The sequence below is a fragment of the Psittacula echo genome (genome assembly GCF_963264785.1).
Source record: "Psittacula echo genome assembly, chromosome: 3".
Taxonomy (NCBI): domain Eukaryota; kingdom Metazoa; phylum Chordata; class Aves; order Psittaciformes; family Psittacidae; genus Psittacula; species Psittacula echo.
In genome coordinates, this window is record NC_137736.1 from 117,783,506 (window position 1) to 117,801,424 (window position 17,919).

Sequence of the window (17,919 nt, forward strand, 5' to 3'; positions counted from 1 at the left end):
GTGTTGTACACAGCAGCCTTAGCCATCAATCGCTTTCACTCTTTCGTTGACACAAAATGTCATGAACCAGGGTATCTTGGAATAATCCATACCAGTTCCTTAATACTGTGGGGAGTTCATAACACTGTAACACTTTTAATAATACAATACAAAATAAAGATACAAATAATCAAACTTTAGGGGGAGAGAAAAATTATTTAGCAATTATTGTTTCCCCCTGCCTCAAAAGTGGAGTTTTACTCTTGGTAATAAATAGAAGGTACATATTCTCCAGATTGTCTGTAACAATTTCGTGATGTATAGTATTTAGCACAATTGGTCTCTTCCGTGTCTGCACATACAGTATCATTTCTGAACAAGTTAATAATGGATTATACTGTATTTCTGCCTTGCCCAATATATATAGATACACCTTCAGCAAAATTTCTTCTCAATATTTATACTATTAATTGGACCAAATGGCAAAAAGAAAAACCCCAACAAAAACCCCAAACAAACGAAGAAGAGGAGGAAGAAGAAGGGAGCTTCCTTTACACTTGTGTCTGATGCTGGGTCTCCACAAATGGAATGTGAACATTTTCTAGGTTGAGTTCCTCCACGCTTTCATAGTCACTCATGGCTACTTCAGAGTCATCAAAGACGCCGCTGGCTGAGACATCAGAGGAGGAGGCATCTAGAGAGTTGTGCAAGGATAAGGGCATCTTACCTGCACTAACGTTTTCTGTGTTCTGGCTTGGGCCAACAGCAAAAGTACTAAATTCATTCCCAGTTTGAGACCCTGTGGTGTCCGTCTCGTTGGGGAACTGGTGAGGAGGGAGGTATTGGCTAGGGTGGAAGTGGGGCCGTCGCCTGCAGTCGAGGCTCAGTGTACTTGCCATTGAGACTGGCTGTGAGGGCGGGAGGGTTTCATATTGATCTGGATAATCCCCTGGAAGAGGAGGTGGTAACTGGTCCTGGCTTAAAAACTCCTCTTCGTGGGGCGGAGGATAGTCGCTGTCAATGTCATAGCCACCAAGGTAGTAATCTGTTTCCAGTTCTCTGGTACTGCCGTGATGAGCTGAGCCTCCATCTGCTGTCTCAAAATTGGGCACTTCCTCAATGTCGGACAAGCGAGCACTTGGCATCCAGTCAGAGGTATCCCAGTGATACGCTGCAGCATGAAACAGAACCACAGCACTCTGTTAGGATGGCACCACTAATGAGAATGAAGCGTCCTGCATGCACTCGCCTCAGTCCTCACAGCACGTTCAAATCACAGCATGCCCCACAGGCCATCACCACAGGTCAGCCATGCTCTAACTGGAAGGGCAGGGCAGGAGAAGTTGTATTATGATACTAATGCAAACAAGCAAAGAAATAAAGCATGGCCACTCTCAGGCACTGTGCTCTTTAGGATGCTACTGGGTTGTATTAGAAACTATGAGTCCAAGAAATCAAAATGACAAAAAATCTCAGACTTCATGCTTTTCACAGTTAATTGAAAAACCCCCTAAGTGCAGTCAACATGCTTATGGTATCACACCTAGTCTTCTCCCTTTCCACCTCCAATGACTTCATTTAAGAAAAGAAAGTGCGCAAGCAAATAATGTGATTGACTGAAAACTGGATCCTGAAATAAAAAAAAGTGGCTGGCCATTTTCATGCAGCATTTGAACCCAGCAGAATTCAAACAAAAAAGGATGCATAACACAGTTAAAGAAAACACCAGATCGAGTCAGTGCCTTGCCCAGCCCAGCCCAGTCCAACAGGCAGAAAGTGTCTCAGAAAAATCACCTCTGTTGTAGTTCTGTCCTTGATCCATAACAGACACTGTCAGATACAAAGTGAAAGGTAAAAACTGGTAACTTGGAGCTTGTTACCAGCACTGTATAACACGTGAAAACACAAAACTCTGCATGCATACTTCTAAAGTACAGCTGCCTTAGTGTCATTTTAATAGGATCTTTAATTGTCCTTTATTTTAGCATACAAGATAAGCTTGCCCAGTCAAATGCAGACATATATAAAGAAATTATTATGTCATGTCTATTATATCCCTTTTCTACCATAACTTAATTATTTACCCTCACTGAACAGATACGGAATTATACTAGAGCTGGAATTCTTAATACGTAAAGGGCTATCCACCATCTCTACGGTTTATAATTGCAAAGTACATTTCTCTCTCACTTGTTCACTTTGAAACAGAAAAATAAGAATCTACCATTCTCAGGGCCGGTTCAAACAAATCTGGGCCCACCTGGGCTCAGATACCATGGTGATGGGCACGGTATAAGAACCTGAATAGAATAGAATACAAAGCCATTTAATGGGGCTGTCAGCTGCAATGCCCCACAACCCCATACCCACCTCCCACCTGCACTGCCATGCTAGCTGGTGGGGAGGGAGGCATTCCAGTATGGAGAGGGTGCAGCGGTGGGGGAGAGAGCAAGGAAAGAGGTTTTATGTGAGACAAGAGCGGGGAATAAGCTGCAGCATTTTCTAGATGAGATGCTCTTGTTCAGCCACATGTTACTGGGCTTCATGCAAGAAATCACTGGGCAAGGTCTCTGGAGATAAATAAAAAGGCCAGACGAATGGGCCTTTATGGCATTACAGCACGTAACCTCTGGGGCTCAGCCATAGATGAGGGCAGAGAAGACTGTTCTCCAGGCCTCCATCTACTAACACCACTCTTGCCCTTGCTTATCACCACATGGCACATGTGGTGATGATGATTTCTTCATTAGCTCGTTAGACAGACAGTAGCTTTCTACCCACTCTGAGTTAGGCTGGGGTGAGGAGGGTTGGGGCTACTGCTGGTTTAGCAGCAGTGTCTGAACCGGCCCTAACCACTCTTCTCCTTCAGTTCTTTCTTTGTAAAGCAGATTTTGCTGTCTTTTGGTCAGTAATGACACTGCACCCAAGATGCGTCAGGTCCCTCTGAGCTGTGTGGATTCAGGATCCAGGAGAACCTCGCTAACTTGCTGACTCGCACAACCCCTGGCAGCTCCCTTAGGACCAAGCCTCATTCTGCCCATCATGCACTGGGATCTTCTGCTTTCACCAGCTCCACTGCAGGTTTCTAAGTCACATATAGGGAACTGGGAAGTGGGCAAAGCATTTTCAGTGACAGCCTCTTGAAACTGCTGCCAGACTGGCTTTTTCTGCCCTGTAAAGCATGGTGGGGAGCCAATGTGTTTGCTTAAGCTTTCCTTTAGGAAGGCAAGGCCATTTACTGTGTCTATAGTTCCTTTTCAAGGTTATTTCCTTAGCTTTGAGTGGGACTTTATTTTTGAATTAACCTTGGCTAGTATTGCATTGTAGTAGATAATGAAAAGAATGTCACTCTTACTCTTCAGGAAATCAGTAAATACACTACAGACAAATACTCAGGAGCCACCACTTGGCAGGAGTAAAAGTGCTTTTCAAAGTTACCGTGATATTGGCTCAAGAAAAAAATCAGTCATTTCACAGAATAATCTACTTGATCATATTTAAGCATTATGCAGACTGGATTAGATGAAGTCTGCAAAACTTGTCTTAAAATCTGCTGAAGACAAATACAATTTTGGACTTGTGGATAACTTGAGTTGATGTTGAGTTGGCATTTTCCCATTTATAAATAAATGAAAGTAATGTTTACCTACAATACATCGCATTTCCTCAGCGCTTTATGGAAGAGGAAAATAGGTCAGTGGCAGAGCTGAGTGTTGGGTCCCTGGATGGCCATGCTGTATTTAATGGGCACGTCAACACCAGGGTAAGGTAGCAGCAGCGGGCTGCCTTGCTACATGACATTCATGGAGATGTGTCTACAACTCTTCTATTTGCCAGTGCTATGTGCGAGAAACCAGCCACTCGTTACCACCACTTTTCCATGTGGGCCTTTTGGAATGCCTAACCCAGCTCTACTACTGCCTGGGATACTTTACAACCTTTCTGTATCTTCTGTTTCACACTCTCTGCAGCCAGGATAATCTCAATGATTTGACTCCATCATCAACATAATTCTTTTCTCTGAAAGCAATGAGAATAAGCAAGCAGGAATGTTGACTTGAACATAAGAGGATGAAGGCCTTGACACCTTTTCTACCACCTCAAATTACCCACAGATAGTTTGTGGTACATCCCTCTGGTGTTTTGGTGTTTGGTGGTGAACATGCTGATCTGCAAAACCCAATCCTTGCCACAGGTTTGCTGGTCAGTGTAGATTAGTGAGGTTCTGCTGGAATGTTTCACAATGAAAACAGGAAGCATTGTTGCATAACAAGAAAGAAAAAAGTTTAAATACCTTCATTTTCTATAGTGTCAACTACATTGTTGACAAGCTGTATGACAGTCACTATGGAAGCTTTCAGGGGAGGGAAAGCAGAAAACAAAGGGAGGGGAAGGACAGCTTCAGGTTAGTATTTAAAACACACATCATATGTTACCACAATAAATTCTCTCAAACAGAACTGACATTGGAAAAAAAAAAGGCTGCTGACCAGTGCATGATTTATGTGGTGCCTTGCAGGACATTTCATTTCAGATAATCCCATACGTTTTCACAGTGGTGATAAATTCCATACCAGCATCTCCAGAAAGGCACAAGGGATGATGTGTATCACCTCATAAATTCAAGAGGACTGGCCAGCTGATTCAATTAACCAAAGCAGTATCTTGTCTACCTGACACTAATTTCTAATTCATTCTGGCTTAAAGGTCTCCAGAGACTGTACCATGCGCTCCAAGGATCATTATCTTTTAGGCCATCACACCATCTAAAATGGCGCTAAGCTCAGCCTATTTCCTAAGAGGCACGTTTTACTTATTTACTGCTTGTGCTGTGCCATGTAATACCTCTGGGACATTAAGCAGTACTGTTATAATTAGGAGGACACATCCATGCAGGTTTGGTTCAAATTTTACTCTGTTTGACAGATCATTTTCACAAATGCAGGTGTTTTATTAAAATATACTTTTCCCTTAAAATAATTAATACAGACTGTGCAATTGTTTAACATGGGGTCCAACAGGCCTAGAATGTGTGTCCTCTAGATCATCTGCATTTTGCATCACCTAACACCCCTGCCCTTCCCCAGAGGGAAAGCTCTGGTTCAGCGGGTACTGGATCCATGCCTTTTCCTTTGTCTTTAAGTATGAGAAAACCAATTGCTTTGGAGCAGGCTAAGAAAGGGATCAGAAATGTTGCTCAACACATACTTTTTTTTGTTTCACACAGCCAATAGACTTAGAGGTCACAAGAAACAACAGTAATAGTGCCATTCAAATATACGTTGAATATTTTGACATCTTTGTTAAATCTGGGGCATGGGATCAAGGATCTCATCCAATTTCCTCAGTCCTTGTGAAGGCTTGGCAAAACCAGCCTTGATAAAACAACGAAACCATGTTCTATCTAGGGCCATGTTGAGCATGTTTATGTCATTGACAGCACTGGTAATTGTACAGGGGAGGACTGTATAAGCCAATGCATAATAAACATTATGGAAAAATAAGTGACTCCATGTAATTAGCTGCTCTATGGCTGGGAAAAGAGGTGGAGGGCAGCTGTAAACTCTAAGAGGAGAACTGAAAGTGAAAAATAGGAGGTCAAAAATCAGGGCCAGCAGAGTCTCTACTGCAACTAAGGACTGGCTCTGTTGGGAGTTCATGGAAGGGAGGGAAACTTTACCCCAGGCAAGCTCTCCCCCAGCTCAGTGCAGGGCAATAGCCAAATACAGCATTGCCCAGGGGTAAAAACTGCTGTCATTGACGGGATTTCCCTGGCCTTCCCAGCACAACCATCCACTGGCCCAAAGTGAAACAGTAACTTAAAAATATACCTTTGTCACATCTCCCCCCCTTCAAAACAGCTTATCACAGAAACCGGTAACTTGCCTTTGAAGTGACTTCTCAAAATATTATTGCTGAAAGTGGACAACTCTTTTTTTTCATTTTTTTTGTATTTGTGACTAGTAAAAATTTTGCTTTTTGATCACAAAAAAGTGGTTAAATACTCTCAGCAAGCCTAGGGGAGCAGAGTAATTTTAATGCAGTAGAAATAAGATGTCACCCAAGGCTCTGTGGAGCCTGGCCTTGAACACTGCTGGGGATGGAGCATTCACAACTTCCTTGGGCAACCCATTCCAGTGCCTCACCACCCTCACAGTAAAGAACTTCTTCCTTATATCTAACCTGAACTTCCCCTGTTTAAGTTTAAACCCATTACCCCTTGTCCTAATTTTAGGCTCTTTCACTGCAAACCTTCCCTGCTGCTGCAAGAAAACCAGAGATGCAGACTTGCATTAACCTCAAATGACTCAGATAATTTAAGTTTCTTCCCTTATTCCCCCTGAAGATATGGATTTGTTTAGAGCCTGAACTAGAACTGTTATCTCTAAAGGCTGCATTTTAAATGCAGCTTTCACAGAAAATGAGCAGGCACAGAAGGTCCAATCTACCTTTAGTGGGTACTGTGTCAGCAATTTAAATGGGGGCAGGATCAGATGCTTGAAAAGCCTAGTTAGAATTTGGGAGACATAAAAAGTAACCACGTACAATAAAAGACCAGCTGGATAATTATTCTAAAGGTAATGTATATTAGAATATACATTATTATAATATAAATATATATTATTAAAATAATAATTGTAAAAACTACTCTAAAAATCACTAAAGGCTTTGTTTTGAGTGTAGGGGTAAAAAAGCACTGAGAAGCTTGACAAAAATACTCATGATGTGTCAGGCACAGCTGAACCAAAAGGAACTGGAAGTACATTTTGCTTCAAGTGCTTTTTCCAACATTTAGGAGTACCTAGGGAAGAGCTGCATGACATGACCGAGGAACTGAGTCTCCAGACAGTTCATTAACTGGCAACCGAAGAAACTAAATACAATTTCTTTGTGCTAATCTTTTTCTGTGTATCTGAATGAGGCTTCCCTGACATCCATCATCCCTTCCTGGCAGAAACATCTTGCCTTTTCTCAGACCCAGTGCTCAACATACATGGGCTGCAGGAACAAAAGTTTGCTCTGACTTTGCAGGCCTCTTTTAGGCTGTGCATGGCTCTGCTCATGTCACCCACTGAGATAATGATGTAGGACATGAAGAGCAGGCAACGAACATGCACTGAGCAGGGCTTTAATGGTGCTCTATTATTTGCTGAGCTGTGATTGCCAGGGAAAGGCCAAGCCACCAGGAACTGGCTCATCTGTTCATTGTTGCTGCTGAGCACCAGCAGAGATTTGTGGGGATCATGAATGAAACCTGGCAAACGGCACAGACAGTCCCTTCAATTTGACTGATGAAACATGAAAGTCATCCTCTTCCAAGAGGCAAAATGATAGAAATTCTACAGTTTCACTTGCAACCTAGTAGTCAACTTATATCTGGGCAATGTGACTCTGCTGCATCATACCTCTAAGTCACTGTAAAGTTTTTAACTGATACAACTCCAAGCATCAAGATTTTAATTACATTCTTACAATTCAGAACTTGGACACAAAGTAAAGACCCAGGACTTTCTAATTTCTAGCATCATTAAAAGGTTTCTAGATGTCACCTAAATGTTTTTAATAATATTAGAGAGCTGAATGGCTTTTTCCTGAGCATAATGAACATAAACCCATTTCTTACCATTATCATCACCGGAATCAGACTGGAAGGAGCTGAGGGACTGTACTTCAGAGTTGCTGCCTTTATTACTTCCTGCAAAACAGGTCACTTCTTCAGCGTCATCAACCCCTTTACCTTCATTGACAGCAAAAACAAAGCAAAATGGTACTCTCTAGGTATGCACATTTGTCTATTTACACCACAAAGCCATTTAAAACTTGCCAACAAGTAGCCTTCTATATTTTGTCTGAATAAAATGATTTTCTTCAGACAGAGGAAATGACCTATTCAGCAGACAAGGGGATGAAGATACCTAGACTCCTGAGGTGTTTGAAGTCCAAAGAGTCTTTCAAGTGGCTGATACCACAGTAATCAAGGAAGAAACATCTGTACTCAGTATTGCCTTTTTAGATGACATGTAGGAAAGAAAACATGTAGGAAAGGTAACAAAAAATGTGGTATAAACATCTTATACAAGATAGTACAGTTACATTTACCTTTACTGTTCATTTCCTAAGTTTAGAGCCTCACTGAAGGCTTATTCAATGCTCAGTAAAGTTATTGTGCATCTTATTATTCATATCAGTGGCCCTTAGATCAGATTTTAATGGCTCCACCACTGACATAAAATAGATTATGCTTCAATTTACATTGCTTTTCATCAGGGACATTCAGTCCTGACAGCTGTACACTTTAGACATGTAACTGCAGCGCATGGTATAAATTCTCACGTAATTAAACACACATGAATAAACACATTCAGCTGCACATTATATGAGTGATAATAAGGAACACAAAAAGTTATCCTCCATAGTAATCACTGAGATAGATACCTGAAGCTAATTATAAATGAACAAGCTCTGGTGCTGCAAACACATAAAGGCAGCTCTCCATCTGCTCGCTATAGATATTTCTACCCAGCATGGGGCACCTCCATACAGTAAGGGCTGATTTGCTCCTGCTGAGAAGCAGGGCATGTAGTAGGTGGAGTGAGTGCTGCAGTAATGAAGCTGCACTGCTTCCCACTCCTTGATAGCACAGGTCCATCTTCGTGGCACGGCCTCATGCTGTGCAGAAATTCATACAGACACCAGCAGCGTCTGTGGCAGAAACAGGAGAATACAGAACAGAGCATGTATGGCGGACAGCATGCTGATGCTTTTAATCAGCAAAACTATATTTAATAATTAAAAAGATCAAGCACAACACAACTTTGACATACAGCCCAAAGACATGAAAAATAAGTCCTGTTTTTCACTAGCAGACCTAAGCCAGTGTGCTGCCATAGATAAAAATGTGCAGGCCAGGGCATAGGCACGGGGCAGTGCCAGATTCCTCTCTCTGTTCCTCAGTTCCTACAGCTTAAAACTACAGGACTGAAAGTTTCTGGATGATGTAGTTGTATTTGACAGTTTTGGTTCAAGATGAGTTGCAATGGGGTTGAAGATGCATTAAAAAAACTACTAAAAGATAAAATATCTTAACCACCACAATATGCTAAAGCAAACATCTGCCAGTCCATATGACATATTCTGACTTGCAAGAATAGGTGATGTAGGGCTGTAACTCTGTCCCAGCAAACTGGCATTTCCTGCTATGACAGAATATGTGAAGTTTGCTGCATCTCAGCAACCTGTTGTGGAATGGAGGGGGCACTGTGTGAAGAAATCAGGTGAGAAACCATCAGAGCACAAATGGGGTAAGCGTGGGGATCAGAAATTTTGTGATCACTCTCATACTGAATGCAAATAGGAATGCAATGGACTGAAACGATCCTACAAGTACTACATGATTTCCTGATTCATTTCATAGACACTGGAAGTAGAGAATATTAGTTCATTTGTCCCTGTTGCAAAACAGGATTGCATCTTGCAGAAGGTTTAAATGTTTTAACTCCCTCGGGACATAAACTGCCCAAACATAGCAGAGTTTATACCTGAGAATTCTGCCCCAAATTACTGTTTTTCTAATAGAAAGATGATTACATCACTTGAAGAATTAACACTCGGAGCACTTACTCATATGTGCTTTCTGAACAAGGGGAATAAATGCATTTAGTCATCCGTAATGCATAGAAGTAGAGATCTTGTATACTTAGTTAATTATAGCCTTTCAAAATTAAGCCAAATCACTTCTTGGAGAAATGTAACAATTGCAAATGGATTAAGTTGGAGCATTAAGAGTACCTGTGCCACTGTACCTGCTGCACCCTGAAGGCAACCCTTACTTATGGCAAGGAAGAGCAAGACGAGCCACACAGCGGTACTTACTTTCCATCCCGGTATCCCATGTGCTCTTCCTGATGGAATCACAGTCGGAGCGACAGGGGGACACAGCGGGCAAGTTCGGAGCTACGCTGCACACCACCACCCCGCGCCTGGCTGTCAGGATTCGAGGGGACTCGGGATGAAACGTCGTCATCTCCTGGTGCTCCACACCAAGCCCATCCACTATCTTATCCAGGTTATTCCGTGAGTCACTCTGGAAGCACGGGGTATAGGCCATTGGCCTCACTGGGACCTGCGGAGGCCCAACCTCTTGGTAGATATTTCGGCTGTCTCCACTGTTCCTGATGTTCTTGAACTGGACGCCATTGCTCTTGTTGAGCAGGGCGGCTGTAGCCGGGTCCTGTACCAGAGTGATGTTGTTGCGGGAATAGTTCTTCCTGAAAACTTTCTTGCGAAAAATGATGAAGAGGATGATCAACACGAAAATGACAAACAGGACCCCGGCTATTCCTATCAGCTCCTCCTTGCCAACATAAGAATGCCCAGCTTGTATATTGGGAACCACCACAGGGCGAAGACCACAGTATTGCCCCACATAGCCAGGGGTGCAGTTACACAGAAATGAACCAAACATGTTGACACAGGAGCCACCATTTTCACATTCTTCTCTTTCACACTCATTGATGTCTTCTTCGCACCTTAAAAGAAAAGGAGAGTTTGGAATTAGGAGAACACCTAGGAAAAAGCCCAGGTTGTACATGATGACTTACCTTGTCAAAGTGGTATCACTTTGATGGTGCTTGGCAAATGATCTTAATATTATCATATAATTTAATAGTATTTATTTTTTTCTACAGCATTTCCGTTGCTTTTCAAGATGATAAAATGGAAACATCAAGAAGGAAGTAACATTTTTAAAGCATCTGATAGGAACAAGCTCCCTGGCCCTAATCAGGCTTACTGAATGCAACAAAGAATCTCAGACTTTTTATATTGTTTTTGGATGATCCCATGGGATTCGGTACAAAATATTAGGAGGATTCAAGGAGAAAATAGTTGAGAAAAAATCAGAGTACTTATTTAAGAGGAAGATACACTGACTGTGTAAAGTTATTTAGGCCTGGAGAAAAAAATGAGCAAATATTAGACAACCAGGGGGAAAAAAGAACAGGAACCTGAAAAAGAGGAGAACTGGAAAGAAGAAAGGGTGATAAAACAAGGCAGAACAGAAAGTATAAACAGCAGACAAACTAGATGAGAAACAAGCATGTTGATGGGCAGGTCAGAGGATTTTCTGTTTCTACAAATATATGATCAAGGCTGGGATGTTTAAAATAAACATGAAGAAATGAATGCAATGAATTAGGCTTTTATGTTAGCACTAAAGTGATTAAATGACCCATTTAAAATACTCCCCCGAAACATTACACAGCAGTAATGTTTTGATCAAATGCTCAAAAAGCCTCTAACACTTACGTGTGTATATCTCAGTGAAAACTGTCTGGAGATAACATCCTGAAACAATAATTTAGGAAGCCGGGTTCAGAAATGCATTTCTGAACACGCGAGCCTCATGGATTTCTCAGCTGTCATTAGCTTAGACTTGAAATAAGCACTAAGCCTTGGGTTATTCTTGTGCTAGGTGAATCATAGCTTTTTGTTACAGGATGTGTGATCAAAAAGCCCATCACTGAATTGAAAAGCTCCCATTGCCCTCCTGGGGAGGGTCACTTACGTTACTCCTGTCAAGCCATTTTTGCAGTTGCAGATGAAAGCGTTGCCAATGGGATCGCATGAGCCTCCGTTCCGGCAGGGGTTTGGGAAGCAGGCTGTGATCTCTGACTCACAATTCCTTCCTGTAAACTGGGAGAGGCAGTTGCACTGGTAGCCTGGGAGGTGAGGGACACAGAGAAATAAATGAGAAGCCTACCACTGTATCTGTCTAGGAGCAAGGGGATCCATTTGGATACTTTACTCAAAAAAAACATGCTGTACTTTCAGGGAAGGCAGTATTTATACTCATTCTGGTATGTCTGTGTGGTCCACACTAATGCCAATTGCAAGTTCATTTATCTGGGATGTCTGGACAATTGGACCTCATGCCTACAACCAGGGACCAGAGGAATTGCTTCAGCCCAGACCATCCCAAATGTTACAACCCAGGTAAGAACAAATGTCACCCAGGAACAACTCTGGTTAAAAGAGTTATTCTAGATCAAGAATGCATCTCCCAGTGTTTCTGAAAATACAGAACATCTTTGCTGATAGTGGCAGCCCACTCTCCTTCTGGGGCTTCTCCAAACTAAAATACATCAGCGGAGAGCTTTTCCACATCTGCTTTTCACAAGGACAAAACAGTAGGGATGTGACAGTGATAAAACACTTGATGGGAAAGTGATAAACCACTTTCATGAAGCATATCATGCAGGCATGAACTATAAACTTCATAATACCAGCAGACCTGAGCAATGCCAGCCCTAATCAGAGCTGCTTATGTGCAGTGTGTGCTATTAAAATACTGATTAATCACTGGCTGCAATACATCAGACATAACTCCACTGAAGTGGAAGGGGACCCTATAGGGGATCAAAGTCCTACTTCCATGTTTCTTGCCAACAGAAAAGCAACATCAGAGTAAAAAACAATTCTTTAACTCATCAATTCTCTCTGCCAAGTATCAATGACAAATACCTCTCTCCCCCTCTTTTTTTACTCTCCTTGTGATTTTGTGTGGCACAATGCCATTAATAAAAACTTTATTTAAGGTCAAAAAGAAATCCTGTGAGGTAGTGAACTGGGTATCAAGACCTGACCGCTTTTTCACCCCAAAAGAGCAAGGAACATGTAGGCTGTGAAAGCCATGAGATAGCTAACGTAGTCCCTGGGATGGAAGGACTCCTAGATTAGAGCTGTTGAACTAGCAAAATTATCCTGGACATCTGTAAAAACCTCTGACTGATTTTTAAAAGAAACTACTTACACAACCCAAATGTCCTAAACAGATGTTTAGGCAAGGTTCAAGTTCCAGTGATGGGGTTCACATAGTTACTGAATACAGCATATTAAGCAACTGGAGCAAGGAATCTTCCTGCCATTAATCCTGCTGGAAGTTAGAACTGAAATGGTTGAATGCAACTCAGTTCAGTGTCAAAATTATTGGAGATCAAGCTGATGTAGTTGAAATACCATCCCAGTGGCGAGCCTTTTAAACTTATTTTTAAAAACTTTCTGTATCTATGCATCTGAAAAAAACAAGCCACTGTTGTAAGAACAAGGCAGGGATTTCCAGAACAGTTGGAAGGAGAAGAATTTAATGGAAACAATATGGGAAAGCCCAGTGGAGGCAAGAAGCAAAAGCAATTCTGCGTTGACTCCCACATCTTTTATGTCCTATGCATTTCAGTGTGCCTTGTTCTGTTACTTTAATTGAATTGTTTCATGAGGATGGGCTTTTGAGAATAAACTTGGAATCAGATTTGCTGGTGTATTCAGTCAAGAGTCCAATCCTATTTAATTGAAGATAAATGAAATAGATACTCAAATATCATGCTGTTTTGCTGTCTGCTACAAGAAAGGAGATAGAAGCACTGTTGTTTTCAAGGCTGCAGGGTTAAGAAGAGAAATGGGGATACTTAGAAAGCACGTTTGGTCAGGATCAGAAGATGGGATTATGTTTTGGTCACTCACACAATGCAAACAACTTCCTGGACCTGCAGATATCTGGGTCTGAAGAAATACAGAACTGCTACTGTAGGTAGAAATCACAGCATGAATAAATAAGGCTGTTTCAGTGCTTCATTTTATGACTGAACAGTGACATCTATAGTCCAAAAATTTACAGTAATGTTTCATATATATATTTATGGTTTCGATGAATTTAAGTGAGGTGAAAATGTTCAAGTATAAAACATTTTATTCATAAACAAATCTGTTCCCTTATATAATAGCAGAATAGGTATGTTCTATTTGTTATCTGATGTTTTAAACCTTCATCATTTTAAAGGGATTCTAGAAGCCAACTTTCCGTACCTAAGTTGCTAGCTGCCAGTCATTTGTAAGACAAAGCCTTTGAGTTGCATTCTTTTCACGTCTTGTATTTGTTTCAGCTGATTGATTCCTGGGTTCTCACTCTGTAACATATTCTGTTACATTTATTACTGCAGAAAAGCTGAGAAATATTGATTTGTTAAAAAGAAATTAAAAACCTTTTACCACCAAGTAGAAAAGGAACATGGATTTATTCATTATTATTATTGCCCAATGATTTTATTAAAGATGGACTAACTTCAATTAACATTTTATACTAAGAGGAGATGAAACTGAATGCTTCAAATGGGTTAGAGATCAATTGGGCAATGTATGAACAAGACCAAAATGAAAAGTGTGCTTTTGATAGCCTACATTTTTGATGGAATTTGATCTGATGATGGTGGAACACAGATATTACAAGACCAAAGTATTCAGTGTAGACTCTAAGACTATGGATCAAAGTTAGAAATAAAAAAGGCAACAAACAAAGGCAGCATTACATTACAATATTTATCACTGACTTTTCCTATCATTGGAAGCACTGCCATACACCTGCCAACTCCGAGCCTCTGGCAAAAGACAGAACTTCCCAGTGACACACACGCTCAGAGCTGCAGAGCATTCACCCAGGAGGTCTCCAACACAGCAAAGCATATGTCGAAATTCATCGAGTAGGGATGTGGAGAGCTGATATGATGGCTCAGTACACAGCTTACATCAACTGAGCCAGCAGACTTGCCAGACCTTTTATGCTTCTCCAAACCTCTCGGCAGAGACTGCAGTTTTGCCCGCTACTGCACATTGTAGCTACATGGCCACGGATTAAGCACAATCGTAAAGAAAGCCCTTCTGGTCAGGAGTGCATTTTGGGTCCCGCAAACAACTTTTAATTTAATTACACTTTTAATATCCTGCTTATGTATCATGCATTTCTTTGCACCCATTTAGCACAAGAATAACAAGCACACTTCCACATCTGAGGACAAAGAGCTCTGTTCTCTCAGCAGGGAATGAAAAAACCCTTTCAAGCACCCTAGGGCTTGCTCCTGTTCACCATGGAGGTACTGGATGTCTTGGAAATTCATCAATATTTAAGATCAATACAGTCCACCTGAGCTCCCTCCAAGAGACATGAATATTTCATTTTGCTAGTAATGCTGATCAAAATGTTGATCTGGCCAAAGCAGCAAATTTTGTGATATCATCATTGCATTTCTTCAGAGGGAACCAGTAGAAAAAGATAGAAAGTGTGGTAAACACACCTGCAGTGGTGCTGGGGTGGGACCACAACACCCTCAGCATGTGCCACAATAGCCTGTACCAACAGCTGACCTGAGAGCAACAACAAGCTATGGGCAATGGTATAGCCCTTTTAGGCTCTACATATATTAGCAAGCCCTGCAGAGCAACAGCAGTGGGTCTGTGGAGCAAAATAGCTGGTGCTGAGGACACAGCACCCCCAGTGCACCCATTTTAGAGCTTCGGGATCATGTTAGCTGGTCCCCTGGTGTCCATCTTCCAGCTCAACACTGTCCAGAAAGAAACCTCGCCCTGACCTGACCTCTCCACAGTGGGAACCAAAGCACAGTGCAAGGAGATGATCAGAAGACTCACATCAAAGCTCATTTGTGATCTAAAACATTAAGTAGACATAGTCCTCTCCTGCTTAGACTTGGGCTTTCTGATTGTTTTATAAGGCTTCTCTCATGCTTCTCCACTAATTAGAGTCTGCTCTATGGAGCTGAGTCTCACCTCTCTTTGAATCCAACAACTTCTCTTCCAGCCTTGTTGGCATGTCCCTGTTCAGAGCTAAAGGGACTTTCCAGCTCAGACCTTACTGAAGAGCAACATGCTGTAAGCAAGGACACTACACAGGCTTCCTGCCTATACCTATGTTTACTTGGCACTTAATAAGCAGAGACAGTGGCAAAAGGCAGGCATGGTGCCATCAGCAGATGGAATGCTGTTATGCAGCGAACGCCTCTGTTGGTAGCATTCCCAGCCTGAGCATCTGAATGTCTGTCTATCCTCAGGTTTACTTGGCTTTATTAAAGAGGATGCTCCAAACTGCTGCCAATTCTTTTTTTGAACATGTGTATGCTCCTGTTTGTATCTATCACATGCAAGAGAAGCTGGCTTTTATCTGTTATGTGCTTTGGCCTCTCATTTTATCTCCCCTTGTAGCTTCTTTCCCTGCTGTGTGCCTAGACCTGACAAACTCGATGTCCAGAAAGAAGCCTGGCCTTGGGCCTGCTCACAGCAATGGCAAGTTAACTGATGTGAAGAGCTGAAGGTGAAAAGGACCTCTTCCAGCATTTGTATTTTGGTATGTTTATAGACATACCAGGCCTTCAAGAACTGTGTGATCTTCAGCCACACATATTCCTGCCACTTCAGATTGAACTCATTCGTCTTCAAGCAGATGACTGCCTCTTGCCACTAGTTGGTATGAAAATGAACCTCAGTCTTCATTAAACAGGTGCTTTCTACGAAAAGGATTGGCATGAATGTGCTTTGAAAGCGGGAATTTAAATCCAGATGTCTAAAAGCATAGCTATTAAAAAGATTAAACCACTCCAAATTTCTAAAAAGCTTTTAAAAATTAACTGATGTGCATGTGGTGTTCTCACATTACAGCATGCTGGTTTATTTGTGTGTGTGAGAAAGCGAGACCAAGAACATAAATAAGACCAGGTCAGTTCATGACTATTAATACACCTATTTTTCCCTGATATCATTCTTATGAACCACTTAATACTCAAAATCACCTCTGTGTCAATGTTGCCGACACGCTTTAAACCACGTATTGAATCTGCCATCTAAGTGCCACATTGTGTTTTCTCCTCAGTTTAGATTTTAATTCTGTTCATTAAAAAAAAGGAAAAAAAGAAAAAAAAAAGGGAAAAATGGGGGAGGGAAAGCAATGTCTTTCTGTCCTCACACTTTGCCCACAGTCCTTGACTCAGTATTTCTGCTCAAATAAAATTGCCTACTCATATAAGCTATTTACTTCAATCAAAGCCAGATGTATATAGGACTGATCAAATTAAAAGGAAGCAACTATACTTACAATTGCAGGCTTTACAAGCATGAGGTTTCTCTCTGTGGTTGAAAACCTTGGCTCAGTGTTTGCATTTGATTACAGTAAAGCCTTCTATTGCTGTGATTGCTCATGTTGTTATTCATGCAGATAAACATACATTTACCACTGGCAGACATGGTAACGCCACTCTATTATTAAGATTGTGTGACATTTCCCATTTTAAGACCTCTTATTCAGCAGCTTATAGCTTAACCACACTTTAAACACTTGGTTGAATTTTCTTGGGACAGTTCAGTCCAAAGAGCCAAGCTGTTTCTGAGAGTCACGCTGTTTGTCAGGTCTCAAAATGCTAACAGCTCTCTTTAAAAATAGCTTTACTGACCCGTACTTATGGGTAGGTCTCCAAAAGTCTGGAAAAATGTGGCCTGTATGTCAGGGCTGTGGTTTCCAGAGTCTCTCAAGAAAATTGTCCTAAAGCCCTACGTAGCTCCTTCTGTCAGACCTAGTGAGTGCTTGTCTCCCTTTCCCAGCCTTTTTAAGGATGCATGGGATCTCCCCATGGGGTCCCTGGACACACAGTACCTCTCTTTAACTGTTGACAACTCTGGGCATACACTGCTGCCACAGAGCTGGATTCTGTCCCGTGAGAACACATGAGTGCATGCCATGGGCGTCCAGAAACCATATTTTGAAAGCAAGGAGTTTTTTCTGTGCTCTTGTGATTTCTCAGAGCATCTAAGTTATCCATGCTTTCCTACAGGCTGAGATCCTCAGACCAGGTTGGACAGGGCTTTGAGCAACATGGTCTAGAGGAAAGCACCTTGTCTGTGGCAGGGCATTGGAACTGGATGAGCTTTAAGGTCCCTTCCAACCCAAACCAGTCTGGGATTCTATGACTGGTTTTGTCCTCTTGTTCAATAGGCAGAGGTCAGACAGAGTCAGCATTACTAGCTCTGTGCCAACTCTCTTTTTGAGACACCACCTTTGCAATCAGTCCTGAGCTCTATGCAGCCCATGCACAGCACTGTTCCTGAGAC

At 41.8% G+C, this 17,919-nt stretch overlaps 1 protein-coding gene across 4 annotated transcripts in view; it reads right to left on the bottom strand.

Moving 5' to 3' along the window:
* Window positions 1-530: 530 nt before the first annotated feature.
* FAT3 (FAT atypical cadherin 3) overlaps window positions 531-17,919 on the bottom strand; it is a gene marked incomplete at both ends in the record, with an annotated part of 320,523 nt that continues 303,134 nt past the window's right edge. For 2 of the 4 annotated variants that reach the window (XM_080612351.1, XM_080612350.1), the window contains 6 exons: window positions 531-1,150; window positions 1,774-1,809; window positions 4,274-4,333; window positions 7,604-7,717; window positions 9,853-10,508; window positions 11,546-11,699. In XM_080612351.1, coding sequence (XP_080468477.1) covers window positions 531-1,150; window positions 1,774-1,809; window positions 4,274-4,333; window positions 7,604-7,717; window positions 9,853-10,508; window positions 11,546-11,699 — 1,640 coding nt within the window. The remainder of the gene's footprint in view (window positions 1,151-1,773; window positions 1,810-4,273; window positions 4,334-7,603; window positions 7,718-9,852; window positions 10,509-11,545; window positions 11,700-17,919) is intronic. The other 2 variants (XM_080612353.1, XM_080612352.1) reach the window with 1 other exon arrangement.